General features: G+C 33.9%; 2 protein-coding genes and 1 pseudogene across 4 annotated transcripts; 1 reads left to right on the top strand and 2 right to left on the bottom strand.

The window, feature by feature from the left end:
* Window positions 1–1,588: 1,588 nt before the first annotated feature.
* LOC114412801 (signal recognition particle subunit SRP72-like) lies at window positions 1,589–7,341 on the bottom strand. Its single transcript, XM_028376852.1, has 6 exons — window positions 7,081–7,341; window positions 6,861–6,997; window positions 4,971–5,323; window positions 3,470–3,566; window positions 3,111–3,392; window positions 1,589–2,992 (listed from the first exon to the last, which is right to left on the bottom strand). The coding sequence occupies exons 1-6, from the start codon at window positions 7,208–7,210 to the stop codon at window positions 2,003–2,005; spliced, it is 1,989 nt and encodes a 662-aa protein (XP_028232653.1). The 5' UTR covers window positions 7,211–7,341; the 3' UTR covers window positions 1,589–2,002.
* Window positions 7,342–10,919: 3,578 nt separating this feature from the next.
* LOC114412800 lies at window positions 10,920–12,869 on the top strand (annotated as a pseudogene).
* A 2,092-nt stretch (window positions 12,870–14,961) lies between these two features.
* Window positions 14,962–19,795, bottom strand: LOC114412799 (two-component response regulator ARR11-like). 3 transcript variants are annotated; one of them, XM_028376850.1, is made up of 5 exons: window positions 19,567–19,795; window positions 17,483–17,635; window positions 16,968–17,360; window positions 16,770–16,843; window positions 14,962–16,223 (listed from the first exon to the last, which is right to left on the bottom strand). In XM_028376850.1, exons 1-5 carry the CDS (start codon window positions 19,694–19,696, stop codon window positions 15,222–15,224), a joined length of 1,752 nt encoding a protein of 583 aa, XP_028232651.1. In that variant the 5' UTR covers window positions 19,697–19,795; the 3' UTR covers window positions 14,962–15,221. The 3 variants fall into 3 exon arrangements, with proteins under 3 accessions (XP_028232651.1, XP_028232650.1, XP_028232652.1); XM_028376849.1 differs by having other exon boundaries at window positions 16,770–16,846; window positions 19,567–19,791; XM_028376851.1 differs by lacking the exon at window positions 19,567–19,795 and adding an exon at window positions 17,872–17,930 and having other exon boundaries at window positions 16,770–16,846.
* Window positions 19,796–22,100: the final 2,305 nt, after the last annotated feature.

Below are 22,100 nucleotides of genomic sequence, written 5' to 3'. Positions count from 1 at the left end.
TTGCAAACATGAAATTATCGATTTTTATTTTTATACCTTTCATGGGTATATATAGAATGTCATTTTGTTATTAAGAAGTTTTTTTTTCCCTGTTCCTGTCACGGAAGATTATTAGAAGACGATATGAAGATTCATTATGTCTGACTCGTTCAAAATTGTATTCTCCCCTCTTTCGTGGATGTCAAGTGCTCAAGGGAGTAATTACTTAATACTTGCTTGGATCAAAAGACAGTCACTTACTTCAATTCATGGATGACTCTTGTAAGCTAATGCTAATTTTTCAGACAGTGATGTTAAGTGGTCATTTTTCAACCCAATAATATAACCGATCGACTATATATCCAGAACATACGGTAAATTATCTAAAATCATATTAAAATATGGTAGGTGATTTTACATAAATTTTCACATCTTTATTTTCATATTAAGAAATTGATTTAGATCCAAAAACTTTCACATAAATCATATCAATACAAAATTCATTTTAAACAAAATCAATTTTATAAAATTAATTACGTATAAAAGCAATTTTTTCTCACGCTCATCCAAACATACTTATTGGTCCAAAACCAAATAAATCTTTAAATATGGGGTACAAAGTTAACTCATAAGTCGATTTAATTCTAGAAAAATACACAACCCTTTAGTATTAGACCTAGAGAAAAATGATATTAAAGTAGACCAAGTTCTTTCTTAAACTATATTAGTTTATTATGATGAGGAGAATACACTTTCTATTTGTTTGTTCGAGATTCTAGACCTTTTAAAAAAACCAACTTATTTACATTTTAAATATATATTGCTCTATAATTAGTGATATGAGTGTAGATTCTGATACAAGCAGATGATCATGACCTCGATCGTCTCCATTGACTAACTATTAAGAATTTCTTTTACTTTGAGTTAGCAGAGAATGATAAAGGAGGAACTAGCATATTTACAACACACTGACTTTTTTTTATGGTATGAAAATTGGAATTCATTAAAAGTAGAACAAATTAAGCTAGACAATAGGCAATAGCATAAGTTATGCCATGTTACAAAAGTGTGATACAAAAGTCTCCCTAAAGCTATACAGCCCAATTAAAGCTACATAACCAAAATTGAGGTTATATTACCTAATTCAGTAATAACAATAAAATTGCAGTAACAATAATAAAAACAAGAGACCCTGATTATGCTACCAATTCAGTATGGAGTTTTGAAGATCTAGTGTCAAGATGATTCATTAAAAGTTGCTATGTCTCGACAACTATGCCCCCATAAAGTCAATCCAGACTTTGACACTTACTAAACAGGGACACAAGAAATGAGTCAATGAGAAGGTGATAATACCTGAGATTCGTAGTACCTCTATAGAGGGAGTAACAATACACAGGTAGTTGATAAGCAGTGGTAATTTTTCTTTATGGCGCGCACAAAAAGAGACTATCCTTTTGGGTTTCTAGGGTTGTCACTTATATGGATCTCAGCCGTATGGATAAGGTTTATACTAATTCGGTAATATATGATTACCCCTACTCAGTGCATTAAAATTACACTCTTAAAATAATTAGTAAAAAAATGTTGCAAAAGAATATAACATTCATTTGACAAACCATCAATGCGACATCCTATAAGTATTATAATATACAATCTTTAAGTATTCAAACTTTGATACATTATTGTAATATATAATTAGAGAATAGTGCAAGTTTACGCCCACAATATACTAGAGGTCTGGAGGCATTGGAAAAGAGCACAGCCAAATCAAAGAAAATAATGCGTTCAGCAACAGAAAGGTGATATTTCAATGATTCCCATAAACTCAAACAAACTACGCACGACAAACTTGCACATTGATGCTTGCATCTAACAGATATACTCATTCCTTGAACCAAAACTGACGGTTTTGAATTAGAACCCACAGACCACAGTGTATGTATGGACCCTCATCTTAGTCATTGAAAACAGCATTAACAAATTGTCAAATAAAAAAGTTCATCAAAAACCATGATCCTATTTAATTCCTCGATTTCTTTCTTGACTTGGATGAAGGCTTGGTTTGCTCGGAAACTGCATTCTGCGCAGCTCCTTTGGAGGTTCCCTGGTTTGATTTTAGATTTGAACTGTTAGATGAGGCACCAGTATCATGCTTATCTCTAACTACAGCACCTTGAGACCCTCTCACTTGAGCAGCTCTTTTGTCCTTCCTCTTGGGCCTATATGTTGATCTCTCCCTCTTGGGAAGCCACCTTTCTGGATCTGGGGGAGGACCTGGATTTGCAGGGTCAAAACCTTTAGGATACCTTGGCTTTCTCTTTCTCTTTTTCTTAGATTTTGTTTTATTCTTTCCTTCCTCATATGTTTCAGCGACACTAACACGAGGAGCATCAACTTGTTTCACTCCAGAAGTACGCTCCAAGCTGTCCACATCAATTCCCTTTAAACCAGGTAGAGCATTCAGTTGCTTTTCATAAAGCTCTGCCTTAGCAACATCCATGCGGGCAACTGTTGTTACCAGCCCAACTAGTGCTTCTATGCTACCCTGGCTTTTGACGAGCTGCTCATAGAGTTGAGCAGCTTCCTCTTCCTTCCCATGCCTCAGCTTGAACAAAGCAGCCTCTTGCGTTATAGTATTGAGCTTATTGTCCTCAGTCATAGCATTGGACCACCATTTAGTTGCATTGTCAAGCACAGCAGCTGCACCATCAATGTCACCAGCTCGTTCTTTTAAAGACACAAGGGTGGCAACAGTAGCAGGCATGTGTTGGATATCCGATATCTTAGTCAGAGAATCGGCCGCAATATGTGGGTGGCCAGCAGCAGCAGCTACCTGAGCCCGGGCTAAGTGAACAACTTTGGACTTATCAGGGAACTTACTAGCAAACTGTGCTAGTATTTCCTCAGCCCTTCCAGCTTTGTTCTCTCTAACCAAGAGGGCAGCTTGCAGAAATATTGGTATGACACTTTCTGGAAACATGTCTGGTAATGCAGAAACAAGTTCTCGTGCCTACAAATTTTAATAGTACAGTAATGATCAACAGTATGCTCCCTTGCCCAGTTTCAAAAGAAAGAACGGATACACAATTGATGATTCAAGAAGGACAAGACAGAGAAAGAAGAAAGACCTGCTCATTCTTATTGGCATGAAGAAGTAAAAGAACCCTATTTGCATATATTGCTTCCTTTTCTTTTGCTGAAAGTTTCAAGTCTAGTCCAGGAGCTAGTCGAAAGCTTTGATTCTCCTTGTCTTTTAATCGATCAAGTTTCCTTAGGCTATCAGAAACATCTTTTGGACCTTTCAGTGAAACAAGATTGTTCACGGCCACCGCAATTGATGATTCATCAGCCATATCTCGTTTAATCACATCTGTATAAGCTTCAATAGCATCTTGCTTACGCCCAAGAAGCTGTTCATCCATGATAAATTAATATTTCCAGCTCTTTGAAAAAATAATACTTGTTTGAAGGAGAAATAAACTTTTACCTGCTGAACATAGGCTAATTGTACAGCTATAGGAGACAATTCAATTTCTATCTCATCATCAGCCAAGTTATCTTCCATCAGGACCTCTTGACCAATTCTGATCCAAAATATATGAATAAACATAAGTATATGGCTTAACTTAATAGGTTATCAATTAATGAGTAAGGAAGTAAAACAAACAATGACATCAAAGCAAATTTAAATTTAAATTAAAACAATCAACTATGAAATTCAGATTGTGCCTCATTTCTAGTTTCCCCATATTTTTCACCTTTGGATCCAGAACCATAGCTCCCAGATCAGAGCTCTGGTACAAATTTGTTTGGACGGATGTCCCCCAAATTACAGTCAAAAGTTTCTCACTCGCACACTTGTCAAACAAGAAAATTAAGATAGAAACACTATAGAACTTCAAGTGAAAATGAAAACAGAAAACAGCCAAATCATTTTCTATTTCCAGTGAAAATGAAAACAGAAAACAGTCAAACCAAATACCTCCTTAGATTTCCTAAATCGCCAACAATACTTAATAAGGATAACCTAACCATACACAAAACTAATCCTAATCTCAACAAATCTCTACTTTGATGAATGTCTTGGAAATTTATAACAGATCCAGCTTGAGAACCAAGCTCCTCAAAATCAAATGGAAGAAGGAATTGTTATCTTCCAAAAATCACAAACAATAAATAAATACTTACGGTCTCTCTACTCACTACTAGATACACATAACCTTATCTGTCACCATTAATGCTTCTAAGATGTCCTTCACATTACCCCTCGAGTAGAAGCCTTTCCTCTGGTATTCAACTTTTACTGAGCATCAAATCCACTTTTAACAAGAGCCACATCTTAATCAACATGTTGCTACACAACAAGCTACATGACTTTTAACACCATTCATCAACTACAGTTTATCCAATCTTTTTCCAAGTCAAACCATCAAATCTAATACCACTTATTAGGATCGAGGGCATCCAGATTCAAGAAACACCAGGGAGATTTGAATCCAGTGGGCTTGCCAAGATCACAGCAATGGGCCAGATACCATATCTCAACCCAAAACCATGAGGCATTATGTTCATGGATCTTTTCACTTTATATGGACCTCAATTTGTCCATGCTTTTCCAACGTGAGAGTTCTTTACTCACACCCCACATTCCAATCATATTTGATTTCCCAACTTAAAGGACCTAATTACTATTGGTGAAGATAAAAAAAATGTAAGTTTGTACCATAACTTTCAAGTGCATTAAATTTCTAAAGAAAGTTCTAGAATTCGCAGGTACAAGCTCCAAAAGTGCCGTAGATATGGTATATAGCAACTGATAAGTCAGACATGCCACACTCACATTCCAGTGACAAAGAGGGGGTGGGGTGGGGGGGGGGGGGGGGGGAGGAGATTGTTATACTATAGTATATTAGTATTATATATTAACCATGAAAATGCAGGTAAATTTCTTCAATATCATGATTTCCATAATCAAAATAGCATATCACCTTCGGCCTGACAATAAGAGTTGTTCTGCATCTGTGTACTCATTCCTTGCAATTAATGAACAAGCAGTGTTGTATGCCAATTCAAAGCTGCTTGTTGCCTTAACCCGAAGTGAATCCAGCATTCCTTGAACTTCAGATGACCTGCCAGACATAACTAGAGCAGCAACAGAATTTATTTCCATGTTATCAATCTTGGAATTTTGGAGCTTGCGGTAGATATCTAAGCAAGCATCCATTTTCCCAAGACGATACAATATCTGACATTCCAAAAGCATTGTTTCATCATTGCTCTCTTGTCTTTTCAAAGACTCCAAAGCTTCATCCAACTTGTTTTGTCTGTATAAGCAGTATGCCTATTTAGAAACAACAAAGTAAAAAACAGCAATCAATGGTAAGCATTCATCTTTTCTATTAGATCATGCATGAAGCAATGGTATGAAGAACTCAAACAAAGTTTTCTGTGAAATATCTACATGCTTGAGTGCATGAACCTTTCAAAACAATTGAATCTGTATGGTTTTCTTTTAAAAGAAGTGGAGCCTGCATATGGACTTGAATTTGTAAAAAGAAAACAAATTATACAGGCACAGTGAAATACTGAAACAATTAATATAACCAATTTAAGTAAATCAAATAAATGGAAAACAAATACATCAAACACGAACGTGCAAAAAATAACAAATCACCTAAAAATCAAACTATTTTTCTTGACAATCGAGTTCACTCATTTATAATTTCCTCGTCTAAGTATCCAAATAACAAACATCAGTTGGAAAAAGCTGCTAAGAGTCCCACATACAGCAGCAGAATGGTTCAATTTCATAAAAAAAAACTCAAAACAAAAAGGTCAGACTTCAGTATCAGACATTTGATAATGACTTAATAACAATTTGCTTGTTTGAGTTTGATTGGACGAATGCTGCCTAAATCTTTTTCCTTCCTCCTTCCTCAATTTCTCTTGCAGTCACAAGTTCACACTTACTATGACACTAGAGGATAATCTGCACTATTATTCCCTTTTCTCTTTCCATCCTAATTGTAAAACCCTTCCTTGTCTACTAACCTAAAACCCTCCGTTTTTATTGTAGAGTTTCAACCCAAAAGATAAGGTATATGCATATTGGGAATTAAATTTTTATCACTAAGGTTCAGGTGGCTTAAATGCAAAGTGAAAGATTGTATTTTACTAGATGAAGATTATTTAAATATGTGCATTGAGAGTTGTTTTTGTTTTAACTTTCAAGATAACTTATTTACTATAGTTGGTAACAATCTTCACTATAAATAGAAAAGTGAATTAATGGAAAAATAACACATGAAGAGAGATTGTGTGAAAAGAGAGAGTGTGAAACAAAGTCATTTTGTTGAGAGAAAAATGTTTTGTGTGAAAGTGTTATCATTTCTTGTAACCATTGAGTGAGGTATTCGGATTTGTAGAGTGATACACTATTTAGGTGGGTTATAATTTTGTAATCATTTTTGTGATAGTGAAATACTTTTTGAGACAGTTACTTGGACATAGACAAGAGGTGTCAAACCACGTTAATTCTTGTGTTTGTTATTATTATTTCTATGGTGTAATATTTGTTGTGTTCTCACGATCCTTTGTGGGTGTGCGTAATTTTGTTTGTCGGAGGGTTCATTACCCAACACTTATTAACATGCTTTTTGCCATTTCCATCCAGTATCCCGCAATTCCATGCTTCTTGCACTTCAACCAGCTTTTTATTTTATTTTATTTATCTCCAATTCAATCCCTAACCTCTAAACACACGTAAACATTTGAAATCTACAAAACTCATATAGCAATAAGCACATCGTCAGATCCGTTTTTCAATTTCGACAATTAACCGACGAAAAAGCAGAAACAAAAGCGGAAAATTGACGTGCCTTGAGGAAATGAAAATCATCGAGCTGCTTCTTAGAGGACCGAATGGCGGAGAGTGTGTCCTCGACGCGGTCATTTTTTATCAGCGCGACGACCTTGCATCGGAGCGCGTCCTCGTCGCCGGGAGCAATGGCGAGAACTGCGATGAGAAAACAAAGGAAGGTTTAGGATATGATAAAAACGAAAGGCGTTTGAGAAGAGAAGTGAGATTAATTGACGGACTCTGATCCGTGAGCCTGACGGCATTGTCGTATGCGGAAGCCTGGATGTGGCGGTTGAGCGTGGTAAAGAGATCTTCGAGGGCAGGAGGAGGAGCAGGCTGCGACGGCGCCGGTTTGGGCTTCGGAGCCATTAGGTTTCAGGCAGCGAACCAAATCTCTGAATCGTGCCAACGCCAATTGACTTGCGTTCTGTTGAGTTGTGTGGTTCAGTCGGGAAAGAAGACGGGTCGGGTTTGGCTGCGGGGGCTTTCTTTGTGTTGCCTAACTTTTTTTTTTTTAATATCCAATTTAATCTTTCAATTCTAACATTTGTGTAAAAAAATGAAAAAATAAAATTTTATTTTCGAATTTTCAAAAAATGCAATAAATCAGTATTATTATTAATTTTCTTCCACTGTTTTTTCAAATAAGAAAGTTACAAAATTTCGTATAAGTAATGTACAAATTCAAAAATAATTGATAAATAAAATCATATTAAATTTAAGTTATTAAAACATAAAGTATATCAAAAGAAAATGAAAAAAAAGAACATAATATTAAAAAATATATAGATTAGAGATGATTTATATTAATATAGCTAAATAAAAATATTTAAATTGTCTGAAAATATCTTTACAAAATATTTTTTTTCTTTGGAAGTATTAATCTGGTTGCATTATTCCTTTAACTTAAGTTTTTTTCTTTTTGAAAATTTTGCACATGCACAAGTGAACTATCTAAGCACTTTATGTCACTTCATCCTGTTATTCATAATGCCATAAAAATAGTATAGATAATAGTTATTATTATTCTTCTTACTATTATTATTACTTAAAAAGTCAGCTTGTCAAGTTTAACAATCTTTTTTTATAGTTTGACTTTGACTTTTTTATCTAAAAAAACTTTCTAAAAAGTTTGACCTTGACCTTTATAGTAAACAAGCCGAGCAGAACCTTAGATAGGCTGAGTCATAAGCCCTTGACAAGCGACTCGACTCATTTTCATCTCTAATAGGTATGTGTGGCATAAAAGTGATGATAAAAAAAATAGACTAGTTTATCACCAATTTTTTAACTGATTAATTGGTTAGAAAACTCTAAATTGACAAAACATATAACCTAAAGGTTTGTCTTTCTCCTACATAATTGAGATCATTTTTTTATAATTAAGTGAGATCTTTTATAAATTTGAGGGTCGTGAGATTTTAATTAATTTTTAAGTAAGTATTTTAATAGTATTTTATTTTAATTTAATAATTGAGATTAATCATTATCATTTTAAAAAAATTCTTATATGATGCATCGTGTGGAGAGAGAGAGATGGAGGGTTTCAATATAAAAAAGAAAGTAAATGAAAACTTTCAATGATAGTCCTTGTATAACAATTAAAATAAATTGAGTGGGATTAAAACTCAATTACGAACACCTTTGCGAATTAAATTGAGAGGCACAACACTAAGTCTATGTTTGGAAAAGATTTATAATACATGTATAATACTCTCTCATTACTCACGCAGAAATAACACTAGCTTCTACGTTTTCTGTAAACTTGAAGTATAAATAAGCAAGACGTAGATGATAAACGCAGATCCAAACATGCTATAAATGGATTCTAATGTATAGAAACTGAATAAATGATGCTCACACACTCAAATATATACAATAAAACATTTTATATTATTTTTAATTTAATTGCAATAAAAAAGTAGATGAAAACTTTCAATAATAGTCCTTGCATTACGATTAAAATAAATTGAGTGAGATTAAAACTCAATTAGTGACACCTTTTATATGAAATTGAGAGGCACATGCACCACTAAATGATGTCTAATGTATAAAAACTCGAGTAAATGATAGCATCAATTTGAGGTGCATGCCCTATGAAATGGCACCCCCAAATAGTCAAATACACAGATTAATGTAAAATAAAGGTCCTTGTATTACAATTAAAATAAATTGAGTGAGATTAAAACTCAATTACTGACCCCTTTTATGAAATTGAGAGGCACATGCACCACTAAATGATGTCTAAAGTATAGAAACTCAAGTGAATGGTAGCATCAATTTGAAGTGCCTTATGAAATGGTGTCCCCAAACACTCAAATACACGTATATTGAGTATTAACAACTTGATGAGTTAGTTGCACATAGTGAAAATCAGTTAACCAAATGATGTTTCTCATGACAAACTATCAACAAGAATCTCTATTTAGATTAACATCTCCTCCAATCTATGTGACAAAAAAACTCTCCACAATTTATTTGTTTTTACACTTTTTATGTATTTTTTTATTACACTTGTGCAACCGTATACCTCTCTTCCTAGCTAGCTTGGCACATTCAAATAAGGTGCATCAACTTGGTACACCACTCTTCCTAGCTTGGCACATCTAAATAAGGCGCATCAGATAATGGGGCAAAAGTTATTATTTTCAATATTCGGTCAATAAAGACAGAAGAAAAATGCTTTCTTGTGCAATTCTAGTGTAAGAAGTATGTTTATTAGGAAAATTTAAATATATATTGAGATTATCCTAAAGTCGTTTTAAATTTTTATTACTGCCCATAAAAAAATTATTACTACTAATAATTGTAAAATAATTAAGAAAAACAAGGCCGGCTCGTTTTAAAATTATAAAATAGCGTTGATTATGACATGAAATACTATTATATTACATATATTTTTATGATTTTAAATTTTCTAATGGAATATTATATTTTATTTGTAGTATCCTTATTTTTTCAGTTTTAACTTTTTATTATTTTGTGTTTTTAAAAAATGACTAACGCACTCTTAGAGTAGACATGTTTTCAATGTTTCAATTGTATTTATTTATCTTAATATTTTTTTAAAAAGTGAATAAAAAATAATATATTTATCATCTTAAAATTATATAAATATTTAGTATTTAAATATAATAAAAATTAATAAAAAATATTGTTGGGGAATTTAAAATTATTCTTAAAAACTACCACCCCTCATCATGTTCATTGGGTCCACTTGCGGATGAATAATAGACCAGTTGATTCAATTAATTATTATTTAAATAATTTATTAATGATTAATCATTGGTAATTAATAAATGTGCAAGTGGATATAATCAGTGTCAATTTGAAGTTCTCTTTGTACATTAATGCCAATGGTACATAATTTACAATGTTCTTTTTAAATTAAATTGAGTATTTTATTTAACTACCGAGACCAGTATTATAGTACTGTAGTTATTAATTTTCAAATTTAATTAAAGATAATATTAGTAATACCTATAATGTTATATCTAATTAAGGGAAGGAGTCTAACTCAGCTCATAAATTATTATAAAATTTTTTATATTTATCTTCTATTCATATGAATTAAAAAATAATATTATATATAAATTTTGTTATAAATTTCATTAATAAAGTTATACAATGATTTGTATGAATCAATACAAAAAATGACAAGAAAATGCATCCCAATTTTTCTACATTCATCTTCATCTCTCGATCTCTTTGTATTTCTTCATCTCATTCTCCACTCTATTGTATCAATTTTTTTCTTCTTTTTATTTCTCCCCTTTCTTAACAGCCATATGCTAGGAGTGTTTAAACTTTAAACAACTAAACATAATTATCCTAGTATTTAGTTTAACAACACTCTTCTGTTTCGAGCCTTGGAAAATAATGTCGATTCGACTTACAGAAGGTTCTTCGAGAAACGAACAAAAACAAAGGTCCAAACCAGACATTATTTATTTATTTATAATTAAAAAATTAATATTAAGATGCAGCTACCTTTGCTTCATTATAATATTAAGATGATTGATATAATTCTAATGATAGTAGTAATATATATATATATATAGCAGTAGTTATCCTTGTTGCAGGCAAAGCATCCATTGATATACCATAGTCATTTTAGTCATACAAAGCATGGAAATGGAGTTGATATCAAGAGAAACAATCAAACCCTTCATCCCCTGTCCTTCATAGATCACATCGTTTTTCGCAACTACATCCCCTTACTTTTCTTTTACAACTCCTCCACAAACCATGGCCAAACATCCAAAATATCAAATCTCAAGAAATCCTTATCCCAAGTCTTGTCCCGGTACTACCCTTTTGCAGGCAAACACAGAGATCAAGTTTCCATCGACTGCAACGACCAAGGAGTGTCCTTTCTAGTCGCAAGGCTGAGATGCAAACTATCATCAATTCTCCAGAACCCCACGGGAGCATCGTTGAACCCTTTGTTCCCCGATGAACTACAGTGGAAGCCTATGAAGAACACAACTTCAACTATAGTAGCCATTCAAATAAACTGTTTTGCATGCGGAGGAATAGCAATAAGCGTGTGCATGTGTCAGTCTTTCAAACTTCATCAATGACTGGGCCACTCAACCGCGAAAAAGAACAAGAAGAAACAGAAACATTGAGTGAGTTTGTTTAAATTTATTTTTCTTTTAAGAAAATAGTTTTTTAATAAGATAAACTTCTTTTCTAATGTGAGTTGTTCAAATAATTTTTTTTCTGATTTATTTGTCTAAATTAAACCACTTTAATTTAAAATAAGTAATTTTTTTTAGACAAATTTTATCTTTTTTTTTTTAAGAAACACTAATTTTAAAATTATTTCTGTTTAAACAAGCTAAGTCATTATTTGCCTTCCCAGTTCCCGGGGCTTCACTCTTCCCGCAAGAAAACTTACCTGTTTTCTCAGAAGTTTTGTTCGTGGAAAACGACGCCGTTTGCAGAAGGTTTGTCTTCGAGGCCTCCGAGATCGACTCCCTCAAAGCCATAGTGTCCTCCCACAACGTTCCAAACCCCACGCGCGTGGAAGTTGTCAGCGCGTTGATCTACAAGCGCGCGGTTTCCGCTCTAGGGTTGAGTTTCAAGACGACGTCGTTCCGCACCGCCGTGAACCTCCGCAATAGAACGGTTCCGCCGCTCCCGGAGAAGAGCCTGGGGAACTTGGTTTGGTTCCTGTTAGTGCTTAACCCTTCGGAAGCGGAGCTGCATGAGTAGGTGCTCAAAATGAAGCAAGAGTTGGGAGAGTTTTGTGGCACGTACGCGAAGAAGTTTTGGAGCGAAGGATAAGGACATGCCGTTCGTCTCGGAGTGTCTGAAGCAGGCTGCTTCGGTTCCCGAGGCTGGTGGTTCGGATGATGAGGAGAGTCAAATAGTAACTATGTTTTGTTGTGCGAGTTGGTGCAGGTTTCCGATGTACGAAGCGGATTTTGGGTGGGGAAAACCGGTGTGGTTCACCACTAGTGAGTCCAATAGCATTGTTTTGATGGATACGAGAGATGGAGGTGGGATTGAAGCGCTTGTGAACATGGAGGAGCAAGACATGATTAGGTTTGAGCGTGACGTGGAGCTTCTTCAATATGCTTCTCTTAATCCTGCGGTTGGACATGGTAGTTAAGGTTACGATCTACTGCGTGTTTGACGCACTTTCAATGCAGATCCAACCACTAAAAATAAAATGAAAAAAAAAATTTATCTCAAAAGGAAATTTTCATTGAATTTTCAAACATGCACTCAATATTTGACACTTAGTGTATGTTTGAAAAACCGGTGCTAAGACACTGATCGAACGTACTTTGGATCCAAACGTACGTCTTATTCTTTACTTTTGAAAACGTGAAGTTGGAATGTGCTTACCGGCAACCCAAACACCTCTTTAATTAGCCCTGGTAAAGTCATTATAGGAAAGAGATCGGAGATCTCTGCAATGCAACGTAACGTGTACCCGAATAATTAAAGAAGAATTTGGTCTGTTAAGTTGGAGAAATATTGTTTATGCTATTGTTAATTTTTTATTACTTGTTAAGAGAGTTTGACCTGACTCACCTAGGCCTCTATGCATGTGGCACTAAAAAAATTAAAGGATGAGATTGATCAATGCATTTTTCTAAAGAAATTGAAAAATCTTTTCCTTTACCTGCAGCTACGCTTTTCTCTCTTTACAGTGAATTAAAACAGAAAAAAAATTGATCAATTAACTGCACGCATAAGTGGGTTTTGTTTTTGGTACGTTGAAGCCGAAATTTACATAATTGATGTTAATTTGAACAGATGTCAGATGCGTTAATCAAGGGGTCAATTTGGATCTATTAAAAAAAAGAAATGAGATCACAGCTTGCAAGTATCTCATCTAGCAATTTTGTCATGGATAACTCTATTCATTTGTCGTGTAAGAGTAGATTTTTTAAGAATCAAGTCTTTTTTTTTTTTTTTGCCCAAATAACCTCGGTATATATATTGGATTAACTTTGACATTGTTGAAGTAAAAAGGTATATCTAAGTTTAAAGACACTTGTCTGAACTATTTAGGATTACTAATTTGTTGGTTTTACAACTAATCATATTGTGTCTTTACTTGATAAGAAAATGTGCCTCTCTCTTCATGACCATATTATACTAGTAGTATTATTTAACAACATGAAAGAGTCCAAATATGTTAAACAATCCGTTTGGTCCTGTTTCAGCTGAGATCAAGATCGATTATTCCACTTCGTTGAAACTTGTATCAATGATTTTATTTCTCCATTTTTTTCAAACAGTCATATTCCCTCCTCTCCAGAAAAAAAATTGAAAACGGAAGAAAAAATAAATGGATGAGAGAGAGATTAGGAGAAAGTAGAGAGAGATAGAGGGGCTGGAGAGAGTTGGAAAGAATGAGCCGGAGAGGATTCAGGTCTGTAAAATCTTGTCATTTAATCAGTATTCATTTAGATGATATTTGTTGACTTTTATAATAATTATTTTTAAAAATTATAACAATGATGATTTATTATTAAATAATAATGTAATGATCAATGATAGTACGTAACTATTAAACTCATAAAGTAACTAAGAAAGAGTTTACAAATCCTTGGATTGCAATGTGCACAAATAATGAATTAAGAATTTGGTCTATCAAAAAGTTATGGTCATGTTAGAGAAAAACATAATTTTTACTATCACATGTAATTTCGTAGGTCTTACAACTAATCATTAGTTTTTCTTGATAAAGAATCGTATTTTTTTATTCATGACCATATTTTTTTATTTAACAAGATGGAAGAATCCAAATCTGTGAAACAGTTCATTTGGTACTAGATCCCTATCTCTGCTAAGGAAACCCCAACTTATGGTGTGTTTCTAAGCTTTAGTCATGTTAAAGTAATGCTAATAAAAAAAATTAAATCAAACCATGTTTAGTAAAATTAAGTTAATGAAGGATAAAAAGTCAGCGAATAAGTGCATAACCATCTGCAATTATAATTTCAGGGATTCTTATTCTGGAAGTGGTAAAAGGATCTTTCAATTATGGTGAGCATAGGACAACCATTTGATTAGGATCACCAGAGCTTTCTATGGCAGGAACTGACTGCTTATTAGGAATCATGAAAATATGCATTGAACTATGAACTATGAACTGCAACAGAAGCGAAAAACCATCAGTTAAGCTAGTTGATCAAAGAGATTTAGACAGTGTTATGAAGTTGGAAGCATTTTTATCTTTCAAAATGAATCTAAAAAATAGTAAATTCCTCTATGTCCTAAACATTTTAAGTTAGTTGAAGAAAACTCAGGTATTAACGAGCTTCAGGTAATATCACGTTTACTAACACACCTGTTCTAGAATGTCTACTCAAGTACTCAGACTCTCGGCAAAATGCAAATTCAAATGAAAATTTTGTGGACCTATTTTCTTCTCAAATACAAATTACATCTAGGCTTCAATAAGTTTTGTCATAGGAAAGGAGTATTTCCAAATTTGAACAAATTCGGCAACTGAACTAGGTTTCATCTGATTATGCAAAGGATATAGGAACATATATATAACGATCTTTAGTTGCATTACTTTGCATTTTCAAGGATAAAATTACCTTCAACTCTTTGCTGAGAACCACTGTGGGCTTACAAACACAAGAAAATGCTTCTCCAAATATTCAGTTATTATTAAAGGAAGCAAGCTTATTGATAAGCTTAATGTTTGTCATCACACATCATCCGCTTTTATCTGTGCTTAAATATCAAAATCCTTTCTAATTGGAAAAAAGAATACCCCAGCCCCCTAAAGTTGATTTTCTTGGAAACGAAGAAAAGAAAAGTTCAAATAGTAACAGTAAATCGTCCTTTCGTGCATTTAGTTGGATTTTTGTTGAAGATGCAGAAAAGGGCAGGGCAAGACCAATCATGCTATGAATAGACTTTGATCTACTGATGAATAATCTGCTGAATCATAAAAGTGGCTAGGGACTTCAGCAATAAGCCTTGGATCATAATACTCTGACATATCTATATTCTGCAGGCCAAAATTCATGTTGTAGCATTCAGTTTGTAGCAAAAAGAAATTCAGGTCCTCCTCCAAAGGTGCAGAAGCTACCTCACCACCCAATAATAGGTTTCTTTGGTAAAAATCCAGATCAGAAATGCAATCTCGATTAAATCCCTGAGCCTTCAAGCTCAAGTTTGAGGTGAAAGTGGGCTCTGAAGATTGATCATTCACCATAAGGCTTTTGGATTGACTAGGAAAGACTTCAACTGCAGATCCTATTGAACTCACAGGACTCACATAATCACTCTCGTAACCAGCATACAACGGTTTGGTCTCTAATTTGGCAGCAACCTCTTCTTCTGTTATAGAGGGATTGGAATTAATTGAGGCAATTGATTGTGACTGATCAACGTGAATGTGATGCTGTGTACCATTACCATGCAATGGCAACTGGCTGAGGCTATCCTCTAATTGAACAAGTGTCTTCTGTTCTTCTTTGAGTGGCCCTTTTGGAAACTCACTCCAAGAGTACTGTGTTGGTATGGTGCAATCAAAGACTGCATGGTTTGCTTCTGATGACTCTACAGATGTAAAAGGTTGATTGAGGCTCTTCTGTGAACTTTTTTGTATCTTGGGGTCAGGAATGTCACCAGTGGAACCTCTTCTTTTTTCTGTTGTAGGCTCTGACACAATTCCCTTGAGATTACCTTCATGACTAGTGGCATCCATCTGAAGTAGTAAACTTCCATCTGAATAACTGAAGCTGTCAATGGCAACATCATTTTGTTGCTTGTTTGCAGTGTCTAGAATACTAAAACTTCCTGGATCTTTTGAAGGTGAATCCGAATGCTTTATTCCACTTGAGGAAGATTTCTGATCATTCTCCTTTTGCAACCTACTCAAGTAGAGCCTGTATTTCTGCAGGACAATTTTTTTCTTATCAAGGAACCCCAAGAATTTCAAAGTTAAAAGACCACTAAACAGTTTTTCCTCTCCTATTTCTCTTTCTTCACATTTAATTTAATGAGGGTCAGCATCTATGTTGTAATATTTCTGAATCTAACAAACATATACCAATTGACTCAGAGGAAGGGAAGGGAGAAGAAGAAAATAAATTCTTCCAAACATTATAGTAGCAGCAAAAGTTGGAGAGGGGAGTTTCCTTCCCCTCCCCTCCAAACTTCTAAACCAAACAAGGAAATTTTATCAAAATCTCTCCCATATCCTTCCCTTTTATTTCTCTTCCAACCACACAGTATCTTAGAATGAATCTACGTAATGATTCAAGGTCTAACAGAAACAGCAAATCAGAAATGATCACTCACAATATGGAGTATTAAGATGCCCTGTTTATTGAAATAAAGATTATGACTGAAGTGTCCTATTTGGCAGTCTTTCAATCATAATAGTTGAGGACTGTTAATATAGTATCACTTAAGCAACGCATATGAGTTAGTGATATACCTGCAAGTGACTAGCAACATTTTCTCTAGTCAACCACGGAACATTCATCAGATCTAGAATTTTCTTGGGACCAACTTCTGCCAAAAAGAAATTCTGTTATATTCTTGTACATAGAAGATAAGATGGTTAACATTAACAAAAACAGTATGATCACAATTCACAATTATACTTTGTAGGGAAGGTTGATAGTAAACTTACTATCAAATCCAATTTGATTCACTGCTTTGACAAACTTCTGATGAAGATCCACAGACCAAACTACTCTAGCTTTCTTCATGGGAGAATGATCTCCAAATTCTTTGTCATCATGTTTGTTATCTGCATCTTTTCTTTTCTTAATTGAGGTAATTTCTTCTACAGCAAACAGGTTACCATCATCAGAGTGATCTGATCCATTTCTCATTAAGTGAATGCCCTCAAAGTCAAAACCCTCGTGACTTTCAAAATCTCTTGCCTCATGCATCCTTTTTCTAAAGACATGTTGCCATATGTTTCGCAGTTCTTTCATCCTTATAGGCTTAAGGAGATAATCACATGCTCCATGTTGAACACCTTTCATCACCCTGCTTGTTTCTCCATCAACAGACATCACTGTATAACATTGCCAAGTGTGACTTGTCAGCATGAACTTTTTAAGTCAATTTGATAAAAGAATAAATTATAGTGATATCATTTAAAGAAAAAGTTGAATGTATTATTAAAAGAGAACTGACTGATAACAGGAAGATCCATCTCAAGTCCAACTTGCTCCAGAAGTTTGAAACCATCCATGTCAGGCATGTTCACATCGCTGATCACTATGTCATATGCATCTTTCCTTTCACGAAGTTTTTTCAGGGCCTCTGTTGCTAAACAACATGTAGTCACTGAAGCATATAATAGAAATGAGTCAGAAGGAAACAATTGTTGTCATAACAAGAGCATACGTAAGAGACACAAGATGTGCTTGCTTCCAAAATTTGCTAATTTCATGAAAATTTGCTAACATGAACATAGTAACAACAACAAAAGGAGAGGTAGAAGGAGGATTTGAATTTGGAAGTTACTAAAGACGTCCACCGAATAAAAAGCATGAAACACCTCCATCTTATTATTTAATTACATGTAGCCTCAGTTTCTTGAGCTCAGGCTTTTGGATAGTCCAACCCAATCCAACTTCATGAACAGCTTGAGTGCTTGACTGACATAACACTCAAGCAATGGTTTCTAAATCATTCATTCTCTAGAGGTCACATCACTGATTGGATAATGTTTCAAGTGGCATGGGGTTTTTATGTGTCATATATAGTATGTGCTTGTAAATCAGTTTCTACTGCTTAATTGTGGCCAGTCAAATTAAAACATTCGCTTCACGTTGGTAACTTCGGTTCATTAATTTATCATCTTACAAGGTACCCATAAAGGTAGCAATTGAGAAGAAACCTTATCCTTGATTTCCATTCTCTAATTAAGGAGGCTAAGTATTGAAGCTCAGCGCAACTTATCCGTGCAAGTAATTGAACCCGAAGTGCAAAGGTGCATAATGAATAAAAGTCAACACAAGGCTGAATTTCTCCACCTGCCATTTAAAGACAGGAGATTTCAAACTCAACTACAGAGGACAGATGCTCGGTCTTTCCACAATTATATTGCACACATAAGTATTCGGGATTTCTAACCGCCACAAAAAGTGTACACAAAGTTTTGTTTGTTCAGATTAATTCAGTTACTTGCTAGTATTTCGTAAGAACTAATCTCAAATGCCACTACTTGTGCACAACTATCCTTTCACCGATACAATGCTAGGGGTGGATAAGCGGCTGGGCCGTTCCGCGTAAGGCCCACCTATGTAAGCTCGCATTGGCAGTAGACCGAGTCAGTCCACCCCGCACTCTTACATGGATTTAAAATATTGGATCGTTCCCGTCCTGTGGACTCCGTGGGCCAAACAGACGGATCCACGGACGTATTTTTTTATAAAAAAAAAATATAATTTTAAAATAAATATTTTTTTTTCTTAAAAAGATAGCCAATTACACTCAATTATATATATATTTTTTAAAAAAATTCTTAATAAATCTCTAACAAATACTTAATTACAAAAGTTTTAACACAATCAAATAAATTTTCAACATAAATGCAAAGAAATTTTGGATTAAACTTTTAAGATTAATTGGGTTTGGGTTGGATTTAACGGGTGGTTATAGGTTTACGGGCCAATCCACAAATCCCATGGACCAAACCTGCATATCCTGCGGGGCGGACCTAAAATCCTGTATAATCATGAATTTTTTAAAACAATTGATCCCACACGAACTGCGGACCCTACGGCCCGATCCATAGACTTCATTTTTCCCCTCTATGGCTTTTCGTAGGGGCAATTTGTTCCTTAAAACTTCACTGGGAACCATATGTTGCCGAAGCCTCATGGCAACAGAAAACCCCCCAAGTTTTGATACTTTTATTATAAGTATATAACACCCTTCAACCTTAATAAGTTTTATCATCCAAACTTCCCAGCTTTTTTCTCTTAATTGAAAACTGAAAAGAAAAGCTTCCTACTTTGAGAAACACTAAGTTTAAAACCACAAAGAAACAACTGACCAAAGCAAATAAGCTGCCAAAACGCATGCAACCATCATAATACAACTCAACACGAGCACATCTCATCACACACTCAAAATTCAGAACAAATAAATCAAAAACCAGCAACCAATTATAGAAGATATATAGAATAAAGCAACAGTCATAGTATAGATTTCAAACTCCTTTTTTTGGGCAACAAAACAATACCACAACAGAAGTAAAACAAACCAACCTTCATATAAGCACTTCTTGAGCATCTTTTCAAGGATCCTCAACCATGTTGGATCATCATCAACAACAAGAACTCGCAAACCAGCTGGAAAAGCATCGTGGCGTGGAGAAGAGAAGCAACCATTGTCCATGTTGTTAGTTAGAGAGACGAGTCCTGTGGATCACTGCTTGTGAGTTCAAGAGAAAAATGGGGTTGGCTTGATTGGGTTTTAATTAAAATTTAAGGTGAAGGGAATATATGTATATTTATATATGTATATATTTTCATGCACTGACAAAAAGCACTAACGAATATTAACGGTCCCAGTGGCGCACGTTATGGTCTTCCAATCTTTGTGCTGAAAAGAATAGTACTGTACTAGGAACAAGGAAGTTGTTTTGAGTAACAAGGAGTAAAGACATAAAAAAGAAAAAAGCATGGTGAGGATGAGATTAAATTTTATGAAAAGATGGCAAATTCAATGTACAAAGATGATGAGAATTAGAAGAAAATATTGGGTTGGTTTTTGCTTTGCGATACTAATATTAAAAATAAACAAAAAAGTTAGATGACAAGATTGTTCAATTGAAAAAGTTATCTCAGGAGAAAAAAGACAGAGTCATGCTTTTTAAAATGCAATAAAAAAAGGCTCATTTTTGCGAAAATGGTGTGAAAATAGAGTGTGTTTTTATTAGCGGTTATGGTTTTTCTGCAAACTGTATCTATAATAAGGTCTATTCTAATTTTCAAGAGGTAAGTTTATAATATTTATAATAGCTAACGGGTTGGTTTCTGTTTCTTTACATATTTGTTAATGAGGTTGAAGTGGGTGATATACGGTTTAAATTGCAAGAGCAAGAACAAAACAAGTATCAAGCCGTATTCTTTATGAAAAAAGATGTTTGGAGATAGGAATTTATCAGAAAAGGGGACAAGATATATACATAAAGAAAACATCACCTCTATGTTGTCTGTTAGTAGTATCTTTGTGAAAAGGAAAAATAAGAAGATAAACCGTTGTGGAAAGGCACGTGGAATGCATTCTAGAGACAAGAGAATATGGTTAGACAAGCCAAGACATTAATTGGAACCCAAGTTAACATGATCAGTTTATATTTATGTTTCTTTAATTTAATTTATTTTTATGAACACTTGCAAAAGTAATTTATAATTTAGGAATGGTTATCAGAATAATTTTCAAAATATGTAGGAGTTATTTTAGGGTTCCCCCCTCATAAACTAAAATTTGAAGTTGATGAAATAAGTCATCATTGAAAAAAATAATAATAATGTAATTATGCGTTTAAATTTTTTTATCTACTTTTAACTGTGGTCAGTTTTCAAAATTCACAGCGTAAGGTGTAAAAGAACAAAGTGTTATTTGTTTGGGTGAATATTTAATGGGATTTTGAGGTCTTAAAAAATATGAGTAGAGTAAGAACCAATTTTAAACAAAGAGAAGTATTTAGAATTTTATAAATTACAATGAAATAAAACTTATGAAACATACTATGAGATTATAATTAAGAAAGTGATTGAGCATAAATAAAAAGATAAGTAATGTTTAAATAAATAAACGGCTTAATATTTTCTTAAGATATTATAATTCATAATTATGATAAAATGAAATTCAAATAGTATGTTATATTTAAGCAAATATGCAATCACAGAAATGAGCAAATGAAGCATCCGCCAACCCCATTTAATTGGACAAATATTAATGCCCTTCTTAGCCAATTTTGCTTACGACGTGCATTCAAATCCTCCATACTTGAGATTTTTCCCCCCCTCATATATGTTCTTCTAATAGAATAATCAATTAGAAGTTACCCATTTCTTTTAATTAATAGTATCGAAGCAACGAAATTAATAGGAGATGGAAAGAGAACATAATAATTGAGTTCCCTAATATCAGTAACTCAATGATTTCGGTCCAAAAACCTTAAAATATATTAAGTGGGTACATGAAAACCTTTTTTTCAGTGTCTGATGCCCAGTAAGCCCTTATAATTCAAAGCAACTTTATGTACTTGGAACTTTATTTTATGGTTAAATGGTGCAATTTTATACGACATATATGTCTTAGCATAAGCATCCAACATTTTCTGGTTTAGAAACCCATGATGTTGTCAACGCCTAAATGATGATGAGCTTCAAAAAGAAGGCATTCCGATTCTAACCAAGACAAAACACATCAAAACGCAGAGGGACAAAACATCAATGTCAGGGCAAGACACACTAATAAGTAATACCCCAAGTGAATTGTTTGTCTCCGCACCATTGGTGCGTGTTTTCTCCGTTTTGTTGATTATTAGTAACATTTTCAATCTAACCACGTAAATATGACGAAATGAGGATTATAGCACGCAGCAAAAGAGGAAAAATTAATAAATAGTCTTAAATCACCACAAATAAGTAGTTGGTTGATCCTAAAAAAAAAGTTAGTTTGAGTGGTATTAAATTTGGTTTTCTTAAATTTTGAAAAGTCCTATAAATAAAAAAAGTCGTGGTTAAAATAAGAAATCTCATTAAAGTTAATTAATTTTTTAATGGAG

Source organism: Glycine soja, chromosome 5 (assembly GCF_004193775.1).
Source record: "Glycine soja cultivar W05 chromosome 5, ASM419377v2, whole genome shotgun sequence".
Taxonomy (NCBI): Eukaryota; Viridiplantae; Streptophyta; class Magnoliopsida; order Fabales; family Fabaceae; genus Glycine; species Glycine soja.
The sequence above is the reverse complement of the archived record's forward strand: the minus strand, read 5'-3'. Positions and strand labels throughout refer to the sequence as shown.